A 16,697-nucleotide genomic window follows, 5' to 3' on the forward strand; every position below is an offset into this window, starting at 1 on the left:
CTTCTGTGATATGTAATTGGCATGTCAAAGAGTTTTACTCCCTGCCCCAAACACCTATACGATACGCTACGATGCGATACGATACTTCATCTGTTTCCTCTTTATTCCGCATCCTGATTCGCCCAGACTTAAAACCTGAACGGGGCCGACAATAGATCCATTGAATTGTCAGCCGTGTTGGGCGAGTAAATCAATCTGTCCGCTTGGAGAGCGACAGCAGCTGTTTGAGGCGATTGATAGATAGATGGAGGACTTGGACTGGGACTTGGACTGGGACTGGGAGGGAGATCGGGATCTGGTGAAAGGCGTGAAAGGATTGTTGCAGGCCCCTGTGACACGGGGGGCAGGACAGTTGTTAAATGATAAGCCATTGATGATGAAAGGGTGGAGGATACAGACGTGGAGGTGGCACTGAAATGTGATCAATTGAAGGGAGTTGGATTGGATTTTAATGGGGAAGGTATTCAAGAACCAAAACCTCTTTTCAGAAGAAAAGTCTCGGAATTCGTTGCTTCAGAAAGTTCTTTCTTTTCAATAAAAGTTTCCAAAGATCGCCGATCTTTAGAGCACAACACTCTGTGTGTTCCCAAGAACGAACGAACCCTTCGAAGAACACCATCTGTCGCAGCCCTGCCTACTCCTCCCCCCTGAAGGCTGTGCTCCTACCTATGCGCCCACCCCCTAGGGCTATGCTCCCTACTATCCCACGCTGCCCACCCCCCTGCCATAAGGTGGCTCTAAGTTCAAGTGCAGGCCACAAGGAGAGACGCTACTACGACTACGTGGGAATCTTCTAACGACTCCAGAGTGTGTGTGTGTGTATGTGCCCTCTTTGACCATATTGCACACGCTGAAAATTAACTTTTGACCCAAACAGCAATTACTTCAAAGCCAGAGCATATATATTCATAATGTTGGCCAAGGGTGGGCCACCCCCGGTGACGTGGGGGTGGGAGGAGTGTGGGCTGCCTTGAGAGGCAACACCTGTGCACCGTGCAACGTGCACCGAGCGAAAGTTTTCCGTGTGTGGTGGGTAAGGTGCTATATGACTTTTGAAACGAAATCAGTCCGACGGAACCGATCTGAACGGAAGAGAGAGGGAGAGAGAGAGCTAAGGGGGTGACCGGTGACCCTTTGGATGTGTTTGCAAGCATAATCTTTGGTCATCGCCATCATCCCTTAGCCCTGGTGCTGCTGCGGTGTCACCTGGTGGTAGTGCCCAGTCCACCCCATGAACTCCTCTCCTTAACTCAACCTTTAATAGTCATTTCCCCTTGGAATTGTCATCGTGTGTCGGCCTGCCGTCAGGAGTTGGCCAAGTTAGTAGCCCTACAGGAGGGTGCTTTAGCTCTTGCCTTGGCCTGCCCTTAGACCTTACCTTACCTTTACTCGCACTTACCTCGGGACACTCGGGACATTCGGGACAATTATCTATTCAACGTCAAGCAATGCGAGTGCTATATATGAGTGCACACACGATTTGGTCGCTGTCGCTGTCGCTGTCGCTGGCGCTGTCTCTGCTACCAATTTTGTGTTAAGTGTTTGCGTGTTTGCCCAGGTGTGTGTGTGCCTGTGTGTGTGTCGCTGGGAGGGTGGGAGGGTTGGTCGGTCGGGTCGGTCATATGTCAGTGCGTCCAGCAGGTCCTTCCGCAGATTGTTAGCGGGCAAACAAAACATTAGCTCGTCGGCATTATGCTCCTGCAGCGACACACTTGTTCCTCAAACGCGAAACCGAACGGTTGTGTCAAGTGCTCCTCCTGACTCCTCCTCCAACAACCCATAAAAAAGTCTACGATCCAAGCAGAAACTAACGAAGATCGTGTGAGTGTACGAGTGATGTGATAGGGGTTTACCCATAGAAATTCTGAGATTTATTTACGGGATGTTCTAGCCCTAATTCTGTTGTGTTCTTCTTCTAGGCTCCCTCTACAGCGGCGACGAATTCTCCAAAGACAAGAAAAACTCATCGCTAATCAGTCAAGGCGATATTGATTTCACAGACGACGAGAACGGTTTCGACATACGCTGTGAGGTCTGTGATAAAGTCTTTCCGGATTTAGAACGGTGAGTACAGCCCCCCCCCCCCCACGATCCCCCACGATCCCCCACTCCCCACTGATTCGCAATCTTTGTTTCTTGCCTGAGAATGTCTGCATCTCTGCCAAATTGCTTTGGCATTTAAACAGCCAAACAGCATCGCGGCAAATAATCTAAATCAAATTTTTGAGACCCCAGATTCCCCCCCAGACCCCCGCCAAAAAACAAGCCACCAATTAGCTTCCAACTTACCCGAAAAAGAATTATGGGTGCGCAAGCAAACCAAGCCAAAAAGAGCTCTGCGGCTCATAAAATCTGTGTAGAACGAGAAACAAAATTTGGTAAAAGAAAAAAAAAACAAAGTATTCCCAAATGTTGGCTAAATGCTGCGCTCTGTGTGATCTACTGTATGCCGCCTGGGATGGGAGATCTTAATTAAAACTTGATGCCGATAAATAGTGCGGTGCGGCCAATAAAACTGCCATTAAAGACCGACTCGAATCGGTCCACCGAAAGTGAGAGTACTGGCTTTTGGGCTCCAATCAAAACGAAATGAAATGGTCTTGGTCTTGATTTGTGCCTGGCTTTTCGGTACGTTTCATGATTGGCTTTTTTTTTATGGGCCCAAATGTGCAATCTGTAGGTGTTAACTGAAGTTTAAAGCTGCATTCGGCTCGTTCGGGTTTTCAATTTCAAGTTGGCTTAATTTTTGGCTCGTTTTTGGTAGCTAAAGCGGTACAAGATGGGCAAAATGGGAGAGTAAAAGTAAGGATTATGAGCAAAAAGTGACTAGGAAAATAAGAGTAGAGGAAGTTCTGCAGTCCCCATATTAGAGAGCTCTTTTAGAGGTACCTATGTGTGGTAGGAGTGTGTCCTTTCCCCCCAAACACACACTAGTTCATCACTTGAGTGGCTCTGATCGCCCATTTAGTGGCGCTGGAACAACAACAACAACAACAACCACTTCCCTGCGCCGACAAGTACTTAATGCAAAAGTTTTGTTCCAATATTTACAAATGTTTTGCGTTGTAATAAATAAATGAAGTACAGCCAGCACGCAAATGACACACACACACACATTGGAGTATCTGTGTGTATATATCAGTAGATAGATGGATATATATTTAAGTTGAAGTGCCAAAAGCGAGCTTTGATTTGGGCTTTGGGGGCGGAAAACTGGTACGAGTTTTCCGTTTCGTTTTCCCCGTTACACCTCGCCAGTGCAGTGGGTGGGAGAGTATCCCCCCCCCCCCCTCCGTATATGTGTGATTTATTGAATTTTACATGAGGGGAGAGCAGAGAGAGGAGAGAGAGAGCCACGGCCCGGCCCGACGCGAATGATGGAAAGGAAGCTATGCCCGCAATGTCTGCGTGTCTGTCCACGCTCGCCCTGGCTTTTGGCCGATTTATCTGATGTCGAACATGCACACAGTCTCCCCCTACCCCTCTCTCCTCTCTCCTCTGGCTGCCTTAGCCCCGACTATTGTTGTAAGCCAAACAAACGCCCACACTTCAAAAGCAGGCAGCCAGCCAGGATGGCAGTGGGACTGCGACTCTGGACTGTCCTCTGACTGTATCGTCAACTCTTCCATGACGATGACAAAAAAAAAAGAATGAAGGGAAATCGTTGCCGCCTCTTGTCGACATCGCTCCACCCACCCCCACACACACACACACACACACACGCAGAAACACACGCCCCTTGCGATTAGGATCGCGGCAGCAAAGCTCTGCAAGGACACAGGGACACACTCATTGGCCACAGCTGTTCCTGGCCCAAGCCCAGATCTCTTATCATCTCCGAGCATATTAAATATTGAACATCATTTGACTAATTGACGCCCGTGGAGTCGCGGGGGCGGTACCCCCAGTTGGCCAACAAACAAAGGCAGGCGCAGGGGCGTGTGAACTGCCGCACATGACTCCGACTCCGACTCCGATTCCGGCTCTGATTGAGAACGGCGATTGGGAAGCAGCTCTCAAAGCAAAGCAAGGCCCTCAAAATGTCACAATGCTAATTTCATTTGCTGATGACAGTTAGTTAGATAAGAAAGCAGGCCGGGAAGGAGAGAGACTTACCAAAGGAATGCCCCCCAAGGAACCCCTGCCATTTCCTCTTTGACTAATTTTATGCATAATTTTGTTGTACCTTTGATTGCAGGTTGGACGATCATCTAGTGGGCGCCCATCACTTCAAGCAGGACGAATTCCCATGCAAACTCTGTGCCCAGCGCTTCAGCCATCGTCCTTTGTTGATCAAACACGAGGCGATATCCCACAATAATATACGGAAATATTCCTGCGAGAATTGTAGCAAGGTAAGTGCTGTTTTTCCCCTCTTCCAGATTCAGGATAAATCTGTCTATGTTAGGGACCAAAAGAGTAGATAAATACCCTCAACCATCACTTGTCTCGCTAGAACTAGATGAAAGAGGAAACCAGCTTAAGATTACCAAAAATTCTAACAATTTTATAGATCAAAGATCAAAGATCTACAAAGGTATTGTTTGGGGATAGATCACATTCAATTGGTGGAGATATACCCTTACTGGCTACTGGGATCGGCAACCTTCGGAATTCGGTGTTCGGTCTTCTTGTGGCTCATGCCATGACGATATCGGCCAGTCATTAATTATTGTATCAGCTCTGGTGGCTGGAAAACATAAAAAGACTTTTGATTTCTAGCAGATCAATAGCCGGAGGCGCTTCAACGGCTGCCGCCGCCACCATCGCCGCCGTCGCCGCTAACTTGGCTTTTAAGAAACCGTTTGGAGAGTGTCCGAACCCGACTCTTAGAGCCGCACGCGCTGGCCGGCTTACTTGCAATACGAAATCAGGGCGTGTACTCATCCAAAACACTTAAGACCTCTCCATGGTAATGAAGAAACTTTGTTAACCCCTCTCTCAATCGACTCGCCGATCCCCGGTGCCCGGTGCCCGATCTCCGATCTACATCGAAATTGAGGCTGAAGCTCTTTTATTGTGTTCATCTTCGTTGGGCTGCATTTGAATGCCAAAGCGAAATTAAAGGGCCCGGACTTGAGGCAGCCATCCATCCATCTATCCATCCAGCCAGCCAGCCATCCGTCCAATCATCCGACCATCCATCCATCGAATCGAATCGTTTCATGCGTCGCACTTCGTCATTGTCATCGAAGACGACGACGACTCCGGCTTCGACATCTTCCAAAGATGTTTTAATGGCATGTTGATTACAATCTTGTGGTCGCATTGCTCAGCCATAGAAACAGCTCCAGCTCCAGCTTCAGCTTCAGATTGGGGCCTTTTCTTTTGGCTTTTCCCTTTTTTTTTTTTTTACATTTCCAAATCGAACGGTATTTCAATCGCTGCAATGTCTTTGCCCCAACTCCTCCCCTCCCATTCGAGTGGGGGGCATTACAGTTAGTTTACTTAGCGCTCAGTAATTGTTTCGGTGGCATGTAAGTAGCACGCATTGTGGTGGGGTCCCCCTTCTGCCTTTACCCTGGCAGCACTACTCCTACATGGACATAAACGGGAGCCACTCGGCCTAAACAAATGATGATCGATCTTTACGGTAAAAGGGCATACTCGTACTTTCGCTGGGGTCCGTAACTCCGAATCCGGCACTCTCTTCTCGGCCATCGTCTGACAGCCCGCCCAAAAACGGGGTCTGCAGCTGTCAGCTTTGTTTGTTTTAAGCAGCAAGCTTAAAGCGTTTCAAAAGGGATTTGCCATGGATCTACAAGGTTTTGTTGTCGGGCCTTAGCCTCAGCCCCAACCAGCCAGCCGTGTGATGAGGCAGTTGATCTGTGACTCTCGACTTAAGAGAGGAAAGAGAGAAAGACCTGATCTATAGGAGGGTAATCGTTACTGGGGAATGTCCTACTATAGTACAAACATTCAGTCCATTCCTGTAGCTCAGTTCTGCCCAACTTCTGCAACTCTAGCCAGAAATTGCAGCTCGATTAAAGACCTTTTCTTCAGGGACTTTGCTTTAGAAACCCTTAGTATTTCCTCGGGTCTCTTCTACTAAATGAAAACCCATCTTCAGGCATTAATTATGCTGCCCATATGTACCTTTGCCCATGGCAGACTCTATCCAGTAGTCGTAACTCCATTAGGCTACCAGAGTGATCGCATCTTCAGGCATTACCCCCACTGGAAACGCCCTAAATGACCCCACGTACGCTCCCAAGAGAGCTGGTCGTGGCCCCCGTCCATACTCCATACTCCGCACTCCAAGACACTCTCCGAGACAATCGCATTCCACAAGAGGAACAACAACAACAACCGCCTGGCTCAGATCTCGTCTTGAGTGCGAGTACGTACTACTCTCGGCGTACTCCTCCTGCGACCCCGGATCGTTGCTGGGGCTGCTGCTGCTGCTGCCCGAATGCCAAAACACCTACACCTATCCCACCGGGGGCTTCGACTGCTTTTCATCTCTAAGTTGTGGCTCCAACGTTGTAGTTGTAGTCGTCGTCGTCGTCGTCGCTGTCGCTGTCGTTGTCGTTGTCTTTTGTGGCGCTTTTCGCCTTTTTGGAGGGTAGTTGAATCTAATCCATTTGATGTAGTTATAGCACGAGCTATTCTTGTATGTCGCCGCAGCATCGGCAGCAGCAGCCTCTCTATCTCCTTGACCCTCTCTCTCCTCTGTCCTCTCTCTCTCTGGCTGTCTTTTGTGTGGCTCAGTACCCGTTCCCGTCCACGGTCCCCGTCTCTCCACTCTCGCATCCAGTTCGGGGAGTCATAACCATAGACAAAAAAGGCTGCCTCGATCATCGTTTGATATGAATTCGTAGCGCATTATGACAGCATGATTAGGCATAACAGTTTCGTAAAAAGGCAGCTCCAGAGCGCGGGTGGAGGCGGCTGCTGACCGAAATCAAGTTTGAAGTGGGTAAAAAAAAAAACAAAAAACAACAAAAACTGGATGCCTGGGCTGCCTGCCACAAAGCTCCCTCAGGCCCCGCATCCTCTTCTTCTTTGGTCCGATCTGTCATTGCGTTTTGCCCCCTGTCCCTCTTCCAGCCATCCAGCAGTGGAAAATATGTACTTGGGGTTGGGTTCAATATTTTCGGCTATAATCTAGGGCTGGTCGAAAAGTCACGGATTTGTGTGGGCGTGTGCGTCACTGGAGGAGCAATTGTCACTGTTTCTGATACTCGAGGAATATAAATAGTTATCTGAATATTTCCGGGATAGTTCAAAGCTAAGGAAATTCTTTCAGAATGATCTTAAAAGCTGCGACTATCGATCAAATTCTGTTCTCTTAGATCTTTGAATATTGTCATTTTATTCCCACTCCGACTTTTCAGAGTAGGTTTCCATGATCACTGTCGTGCTACGATGTATTCCAGATCACAGTTTTCATTACCACTTCTAAGCCCTATCCAACACTCCACCCCATTGCCATAGTTATCCAACACTAAACAGTGTTGGACGTGGCCACAGAATACGTTTGCCTTTTCTCCATCCCTGAGTCGCATTCGCTAGGGGCTTCAGGGGTTTAGATGGGCTCGACCTGGCCGGGCAATGACAATTGTAGCAATTGATGTTAATAATTGACGAAGGTGTTTGGCTGCCGCTGCCGCTGCCAGTGGGTGGATTGGATTGCTCTGATCTGGTTACCTTTTGCGTAATCTCGGAGAGCGTCGTCGTCGTCGTCAGGGCATTGTCTAGGCACAGCACACATCAAGATCCGTTTAGCCAGCAGCGGACCAGACCAGAGCAGACCAGATGATTGATTAATTTCAGTTTTATTTCATTTGATTTCATTTGGATTGGGACTGGAAGCAGATCAATGATCAGTAGTCATAACGCTTCACTGCTAGAAACAATCGTGAAGTTTCACGCACACCTCGACCCACCAGCAGGCACCTTTGAGAGTACCCATTCGTAGCCATTCGATTACCATACCATTACCATAACCGTTCCCCAACCATTCCGAAGTCAACCAATCGTGGTTATTCATTGTCTCCGATCTGATCGTTTCTCTCTCTTTCTGTTTTGGATTTGCAGGTATTTTGTGACCCATCGAATCTACAGCGCCATATTCGCGCCTACCACGTCGGCGCTCGCTGTCATCCGTGTCCGGAGTGCGGAAAGACATTTGGGACCTCGTCGGGGCTCAAGCAGCACCAGCACATCCACTCCTCGGTGAAGCCGTTCGCCTGCGAGGTGTGCTTCAAGGCGTACACGCAGTTCTCGAATCTGTGCCGACACAAGCGGATGCACGCCACCTGCCGCATGCAGATCAAGTGCACGAAGTGCAACCAGAGCTTCAGTACCGTCACCTCGCTCTCGAAGCACAAGAAGTTCTGCGACTCCACGGGCTCGTACCGCAACCAGCCGTTGGGGCGCCACCAGCATCCGTTGTCCGCCACCTCGACATCCAGTCAGCCCCAGCAAGGGAGCGACTCTCAGGGAGAATCATCATCTGCTGCTGCTGCGGCCGCTGCTGCCGCTGCCGCCATGACGACGCCACCAAATCCCTTCCTCATGTTCCGCCCAGGACCTCCGTTCTTCCCTGGATTTCCGCCGTATGGTCTCCCAGGGATCTTCCCGTCGAGTCCCCTGAGGGCCGCCAACTTTCCGCTCTTCTTTCCGAAGCCACCGATGGACATGGGCTGCGGCATGCCGCCCATGACCTCGCCCAATGCCGCCTTCCGCCATCATCCCTTCGCCCTGGATCTGGAGAGACAGCAGGGCGGACGGTCGCCCCATCAGGAGCATCATCAGGCGAAGGCGGAGCGAGGCTCCACGCCCGACGAGAAGAAGCTCAAGTCGGAGCCACTCCTGCAGGTCTCCGAAGAGGACGACGACGAGGAGGATCTCCAGTCCAGGGAAATGAAAATGGAGCACGAAGAATCCAAAAAGGATCTCAAGTCTGAGGAGCGGAAGGAGCCGAAGAGGGAGAACTCGCCCGATCAGCAGCAGGCTGAAGATGATAGGGTAAGTCCACCTCAAACAGAATCCTCTCGAAAATGAAAATAGAGATTAATCATTGTTTTCCTTTCGTTTAGAAATCTATCGACATCATTAGCACGCCACCGCCCACGGACTCGACGTCGGAGAAACCCACCTCGGAGCTGCCTCTCGATCTGTCCATTTGCCGCAAGCGTTTCCCCTCCTACCGCAGTCGCACGCCGTCGCCGACGCCTTCGCCGCTCATGTTTCTGCCCGACGAGGACGTGGATGCAGAGCCTCCGATGAAGCAGAGCCGCAAGAGCCACAGCTCGGGGGAGTCCTCCACGTCGCGGCAGTCCTACAAGGGCAGCAGTCCCACGCCCAGTGCCTCGCCAGGACCCACACCATCGCCATCGCCGCCCACAAGTGCCGGGGGGGAGATGAGCAGCATGTCGGAGGGAGCTGTGGCAGCGGCCCAGGCTGCAGCAGCGGCCGCTGGAGCGGCTGAGGCTGCCACGGCGGCGGCCATGGCCTGTCCGCGGCCACTGCACCCGCTGCTGCTGGAGGAGATCTATCGATCGCGCGCCCTGGCCGGACTCTCCCAGCGCACGTTTCCTTTTTTATGCCCAACGGGCGGACGGCCAAATATTGAGGCGATGCTGACAGCAGGAGCAGCCAACGGCAAGGGCTGCTCGACACCCTCGACCAGGCCGCTTCCGCCCGTGAATTTCCGCGAGGCGTTGCGCTACGCCACCGCCAGTGCCCGCTCACCGAGCGCCCTCAAGACCAAGGACCGCTACACCTGCAAGTTCTGCGGCAAGGTGTTCCCCCGATCCGCGAACCTCACGCGTCACCTGCGCACCCACACGGGCGAGCAGCCGTACTCCTGCAAGTACTGCGACCGGGCCTTCAGCATCTCCTCGAACCTGCAGCGCCACGTCCGGAACATCCACAACAAGGAGCGGCCCTTCCGCTGCGAGCTGTGCGATCGGTGCTTTGGCCAGCAAACGAATCTCGATCGTCATGTGAAGAAGCACGAGGCGGACGCCAACGGCACTGGCGGGGGCTTTGGCGACTTCAGGGACTCCCCCAGTTCCGCGGAGGCCGAGCGCGATGAGTACTTCGACGAGATCCGCACCTTCATGAATCGCGTGTACACGCCCAACAGCTTGGGCGGGGCCGATGGCGACACGGAGGAGTATGCGGGCAGCGATGATCAGTTGTCCGTGTCCACCCGTCAGTCCGTCAATCTCGACAAGGATACCAGCAACAATAATACCAGCAACAGCAACAACAACAATAACAACAACAGCAACAGCACGAATGGAGGAAAGGCCATTACAGTGAGCACTTGAAGAAGTGACCCAAGAAGGAGTACGGGAGAGTAGTCCAAGTGTTGAATTGTTAGGCTAGGTCATTGAAAACTTACTTTAACTTTTACTTAAGCGTGCCTCCGAGAGGGAATCTAATGTTTAAGTAGTCTCTATTTCCACGAAAAACTTAACCATGTAAAATTGTTCGAAAAAAAACACTATTCGTTAGCTATGCAATCAATGGAAAAAGACGGTGAAGCATGCAGTATATATACAGCTCTGATATTACGGATTACGGATTACGGATTACGGATTAAAGGGAAAGCCACATGTTTCAGTAAACCATATACCATATACATTTAAACTATATATACGATCTATAGACACACCCACTCTACTACTAAAACCACCTTAAATTGTAGCTAATTGCCCTTTGTACATAAATATAATGAAGATCCTAACTTTAACTAATTGATCTTTATGAACATTTTGATTGTGTATACATACTATACTATATATATATATATATATACTTATATATGATGCGAGTCGATTACGAGTATATTTCGCTGTAAGTTTAGCATATTTCTAGAGCTAATTATTGCAATTCTCAAACAAACGAAAACCAACAACAAAAATCAATTTTATAACATTTACTTAACGTTTAATTATATTATTATTATTATATATATATATATATATATATGTACATGTATACCTATGGAAAACCAGGAAAAGATCGTTATGAAAAATGAAAAAATCAATAAATGAAAGAATCACATCAAAGAAATACATATTTTGTTGGAAATACTCTCTTTCCAAAGAGCTCAGAAAAATTAGATCGAGGCCTTCCCTTACTCTAAGGTTTCCCTATGAATATCTTCATTTATGTGAAACATTTGTCTCACAAAAAAACCACATAAACCAAAACACTTTGTGGGCATAATAAAGCCATTGAAAAAGGTTGGTTCATCTGCACTCAATTACCGCATAAAACGAAGACTTTATACACCCATCAATCCTGGCCGGAGTTTAAGTCAAAGTCGGAGCCAGAGCCGGAGCCCCGAAACACTAATTGTGAACGCATTTGCCTATAAAACGACTGGCTGCTATATTATTAATCATTGGCCCAGAGCAAGCAAAACCGAAACTTATAGCTTTTTAATATACCCAAGCCAAACCATCCATCCATCTGTCCATCTATCCGTCTGTCCATCTATCCATCTATATGGGTAACCTACCCAAGTCATCCATCGAACCATCCATCTCCGCTCGGCTCGGGTTTGGCTTTAAGATCTGTTTTCTTGGGTCTGATCTGAATGCAAAGGCGTGATCGGCAAACGCGAGTTAATTACCCTTCCGGTTTAGAGTGTGTTACGCCTTCGGCGAAATGCGGTTGAAGCTATGAGATCTACGAATCCATGAGTAGTATCCATGAATACTTTTCATTTTTTTTTTTGGTTTTTTGCTCCTCTTGCCTCTTCGTTTCTTTCTGGGGCTATTGTTTGGTCTTTTGTCTTTAACTGAAATTTAAATTGTATTAGCCGGGGCGCTGTATTGGCATCAATCATTTTTTGCCAACGTCTTTTTTTTCCGCAACCTGTGCACATAACCATCGACCGTCGACCGTTACTCGTGGGGCATACAGCATGCAGCATACAAAAGATCTTTGAAGTATATGTATCTGCGGTTCGGTCACTTTCGATTATGCGAAATACATTTGGCAGTCGGTAGCCAAAATAATAATCTTCGGCCACAATTGGAGTCCGGAGTCAGAGTCTCCTCCATTCTCCAACCCCCTACCCCCTCTTCAAGAGACGGCGCGTGGTTGGCCCTGACCACAGCCAACTTCCACACAAATTGTGCCACAAATTTGAACGCAAAACTGGCCAAATTATGTTAAATTTGTGTAGAAAACAGTAGATAATTGGTAATTGGTTTCACATCCAATGTGCCTCGCCCCTGACTGTGTCTCTGCCTCCACCTCTGTGTCTGCCTCTGGCTATGGCTGTAACTCCAAGAATCTGGCTAGTCGAGGCATATTAGTCGGTTATTTGGTCACAGTCTGCGACCAAAAATTGATCTCTTGGCGTTAATTGAAGAAGGCATAATTTGCAGTGGAGCAAAAGCCAAGTGGATGAACAATTTTCGTGCAACATGTTGCCCAATTATTGGGCAGACTATGAACATGAGTGTGATCATGGCATTTCAAGGGGATCGTCTTAATTGCAGATTCAAGTTTGACCTGATCTGGTTAGGGTGTTTCGAATGAGTTCAACACATGGATAGGATAAGAGTAGATGGTAGATGGATGATAATATTGTAGTATTCCTGTGTAGATCTTTTGTTATTCTATCCATTAACTTACCCTAATTAAGGATATCCTTCATAAAATCAATGATGTGACTCTAAATATTGCTCTCAAAGTCAATCAATTTTCCATTGATGTTGGATATCACTTTGGTGAAGGCTTTGGTGAGACGGCTTTAACGCGTAGAGAAGACTTCCGCCTTGAGGTCCTGCGGTAAGTTCTTGAAGTAGTCGTGACGATCGCAGATCTGTGATGATGTTAGATCTACAATAATCTCTAAAATGTCGTCGCCTTCGGAATAGGGTTCTAATCCAGCATACTTCCTTCCGTGTTAACTGCTGATCTTTGGAACCTCTGGGATAGTGGCTATTTCCAAGAGATTGCTCACCGTAGGGGGTGTCAATCCACTGTTCTAAGAAACTGCTCTGTTCCGCTTCTGATAGGTTAGCGATGGATTCCCTTTTAGCTACCAGGACCAGCAGGTCCCGCAGATTCAATATTTGCTTCGACTTGCAACTTCGACTATCAGCGCCCACACTTTCTGTGTATTTTTCGATTAAATTTCAATGACGATTCGATTGATTTTGCGTCTCGAGTAATTTCGAGAAATTGATAAAAGAATGGCGTGGGTTAAAATTCTACCATTTAGCAAAGAAAGACGTGTGCCTAAGAAGGTACTCTTCGCTTTGTACCTATGGAATGCTGGCCTACAGCCCTCCTAAGGCTATTCCAAAAAAAGAAACACATCTTTCAACTTTCAACAACCAATTAGATACAATTCTTAAAATGTTTTCTCTCAGGCACAACACCATCCATAAAGTTCATGGAATGGCATCCAACGCCCGATGGGCAGGCACTTCAAGTGGTCCGTTCGATTTGAAACTAGTTGCAACCTTTCTAACCATTTATGGCTGGAAGAAATGCTTTTTAATATGAGAGAGGATCAAGTAGCCTTTTCTGCCTTTTCTGCAACATTCTCCACTTACAGGGAGCCACAGCCACAGCCACAGCCAGAGCCAGAGCGATTTCCTGATGCCCGATTCAGATTCAGGTCACTCACACCTCACTGATTACACGGTCGCGCGGGCTTCTGATGCACATGGAAGGCACTGCTCCGCTCTGCTCCGCTCCACCCACTCCCCAATCCCTCAAATGAGCCAACACATTATGATAACGAGCATGGATAAAGGCTAGCCGAGACGGGAGGGGACGTTACTGTGGCCTGAATCGAAATGTAGAGGAACCGTAGCGTAGGAACCCATAACGCCCTGACTAAGCAACTGTTGATTATGTGCCAGTTACACAAATGGCCTTTGTTGCGCCCCAGTTACACGCCCATCCCCATCCCCATCTCCATCCCCATCCCAGACCTATCCCCATCCCATTCCATCCCATCCGAGACCCATAGCCCAAACGGATCGCCGCTTCGGACACCAGTTCTCTGGCCTGGCTTCGGGGATCTCTTTTCGAATGTGGTCCGAGCGGTGGACCACAGGGGACCACAGAATGCGCATCAGTGCGCACATTAGGAGGGACGGGACCGTTAAATGCGACTTTCGAAAGGCAACCCAACAAAAATGGTTACCTAAACGGATGCAAATGTAGACACAAGCCAAAGAGAGGGGGAAACAAAGGGTTTACGGAGTGGAGAATGCAGCCGGGAGGGTACCGGTACTGGTGCTTGTACTTGTACTCCACCAATCGAGTGGAGCCAGGCCAGGCCAGAGCCAGGGCCCAGACAGCCAGACAGCCAGACAGCCAGCTAATGGCACAATTATAGCCAACGAAATCGGGCAAACGGAAGACGTGAAAAGCGCAGAGCAGCAAACAGAATCTAGCCGAAGGATATCACGCGTATCCCATTGATCCATGAAGACCTATATAGCCCAGGCAGCAAGGCAGCAAGGCAGCAAGGCAGGCAGGCAGTCGGCCAAAACTCTAGCTAACTGTAGTTCATAACTTGGCTGAATGATTGGGCAGACTTTTGGCTTTTTCAAGTGCCCTAAGACAAGGAGTTCCTTAGCTGGATGTATGGGATGTGAGATTGGTTAGGTGGCCTTTTGCTTTGATGGTTTTAATGTAGGATTTCTTACCATTATTCTAGTGATTCTATAGTATGTCAATTTTCCATTAAGAAGAAGACTCAGCTATTATTGTTTGTCTTTAATTCATTTGATCAAGAATAGTTGATACCTGAAAGCAAACCTCATTTCAATGTTAAATCATGATCCTTACATTTAACCTCCTCCGAGAGAGCATCCCATTTTCGCTATACGACCCGTTAATCCTCCTCTCGTCTTGATTTGTTGTTGTTGTTGCTGCAACCAGGGGGCAATCAGTCAGCAGATGTTTTCATTTCCTACTCCGGCGATGCGGCAGCCAGCTCTGGCAGCACCCAAAGGGTACTAAAGGCGCAGATGTTTGGCACAGTTTCGTGTAGCAAATTGCGCACAGTGGGCCTAACCACCCTCTATACCCCAAACCCCATCCCCCATCCCCATCTCCATCCCCAACCCAGCCGGGGGCACTCTCCATGCCGCCATGCCATGCCATGCCCCTCTTCTTCTGATGGAATCAAATATTGTGCAAACTACAAGAGGCATCCAAGAGGCATCGAACGTTCAACGGGATGTTGAATGTAAGTCAGTCGGCGGCGGTACTGACTCGGGCTGTGTATCCGAGTCGAAGTCGAGTCTGGATCTGGATCTGTGTGGAGCTGCTTGTGTCATGCGCCTGGCACACGGCCTGTAACTAAATCACACTAATCAAGCCTCAAGTGCTGCTCCAGACCCCGGACCCAGATCGCGTCTGAGGTTTTGCTCGTGCCGTTGTTGCCTCCGTCTTCGTCTTCGTCTTGGTCTTCGTCTCCATCACCACCAGCCTGCCTCCGACGCACTCCATGAGCATTGAAATTGGCAAATCAAAGCAATTGATACATTAAATTACAATGCCAACGATTTGTACACGACTCCACGCCTCGTCTTCAGCATCAGCATCAGCTTGAGCTTGAGCTTGAGCTTGAGAGTCTCCTCAGATCAGGCATCAACATCAGGCTCTGGCTCTGGCTCTGGCTCTGGCTCAGAGTCAACCATCCACGCATGGTACAAATTTATAGCCATGTCTTTTTCAGCTGGTGATCCAAAGCCGGATCCCATAGCTGGTGTCATCGTCAACGCCGCCAATGTTGCCAAAATGCCAACAGACAGGCAGACAGAGGACACAAGACAGAGACAGAGACAGAGATGGAGACAGAGACAGCGGACGCCAGAGACAACGGACTGTTTCTGTCTCTGGAGATGCGGCCACGCCATTCAACACCCATTACGAAAAGCTCAAGAAGCGGATGATGATGCTGGATGCTGATGCTGGAGGATGTCTCCGGTCACCTCCTCTTCCCATGTGAGTAGATCTCTCTCGCTCTCCTGTTGCTCTCTTGCTCTGTGGCGTGCGTGGGCTTAAATTATGTTGGAAATGTCATCGTAAGATTCAACACGACAACAAGGGATGACATAAATTTCCACCAACATGTTGGTGCCAGGCCAACGGGAGAGAGACGCCACACTTTGTGGCGACAGAGACGAGACACAGCTCCAAAAATGGTATCTGCTCAAAAAACAAAAGCCACAACAACAACAGCAGCAACGGCAACGGCAACGGCAACGGCAAAAAAGAAACCAACAAAGAAACTGGAGTATGCGAATTGGCCTGGCCATTGGAGCTGGAGCTGGAGCTGGAGCTCCACATCCAGGCTACACATCATTGCTCTATCAGTTGCGATCTCGAGGAGATTGTGGAGCCCCGGATCGCGGGCCAGGCTGCAGACAATCCGACAACCGACAACCGACAACGACGGCGATGAGCCCAGGCTGGAGGCTCGAGGAGGAGGTAGAAATCGAGCGAATATCTAGGCATATACCCGTACATATATGGGGGAGGGTGGCTTAAAGAATTTCATTTTCATTCGATGGTCATAAATCTCTTGGATACCCTTGCTGAGGATATTGCCACTTTCATTAGAAGTTTGTTACGTTCAGGTTTTTAGCTCAAGCTGAAAGCTGAAGTCTCTTCTAATATAGAGTTTTTGTTGATATGATAACATGTCGTGAAGTTGTAGAGAGGAAAGAACCGCCAAGGTTTAATCACTA

At 48.8% G+C, this 16,697-nt stretch overlaps 1 protein-coding gene across 3 annotated transcripts in view; it reads left to right on the forward strand.

The window, feature by feature from the left end:
- Positions 1-10,709, forward strand: part of LOC108161703 (transcription factor hamlet) — a 30,756-nt gene extending 20,047 nt beyond the window's left edge. For all 3 annotated transcript variants that reach the window (XM_033393197.1, XM_017296018.2, XM_017296020.2), the window contains exons 5-8: positions 1,920-2,064; positions 4,199-4,355; positions 8,041-8,973; positions 9,045-10,709. In XM_033393197.1, the coding sequence (XP_033249088.1) occupies positions 1,920-2,064; positions 4,199-4,355; positions 8,041-8,973; positions 9,045-10,283 (2,474 nt within the window). In that variant the 3' untranslated portion in view covers positions 10,284-10,709. The remainder of the gene's footprint in view (positions 1-1,919; positions 2,065-4,198; positions 4,356-8,040; positions 8,974-9,044) is intronic.
- The last annotated feature ends 5,988 nt before the right edge of the window (positions 10,710-16,697 follow it).

This window comes from Drosophila miranda, chromosome 4, assembly GCF_003369915.1.
Source record: "Drosophila miranda strain MSH22 chromosome 4, D.miranda_PacBio2.1, whole genome shotgun sequence".
NCBI classification, from domain to species: domain Eukaryota; kingdom Metazoa; phylum Arthropoda; class Insecta; order Diptera; family Drosophilidae; genus Drosophila; species Drosophila miranda.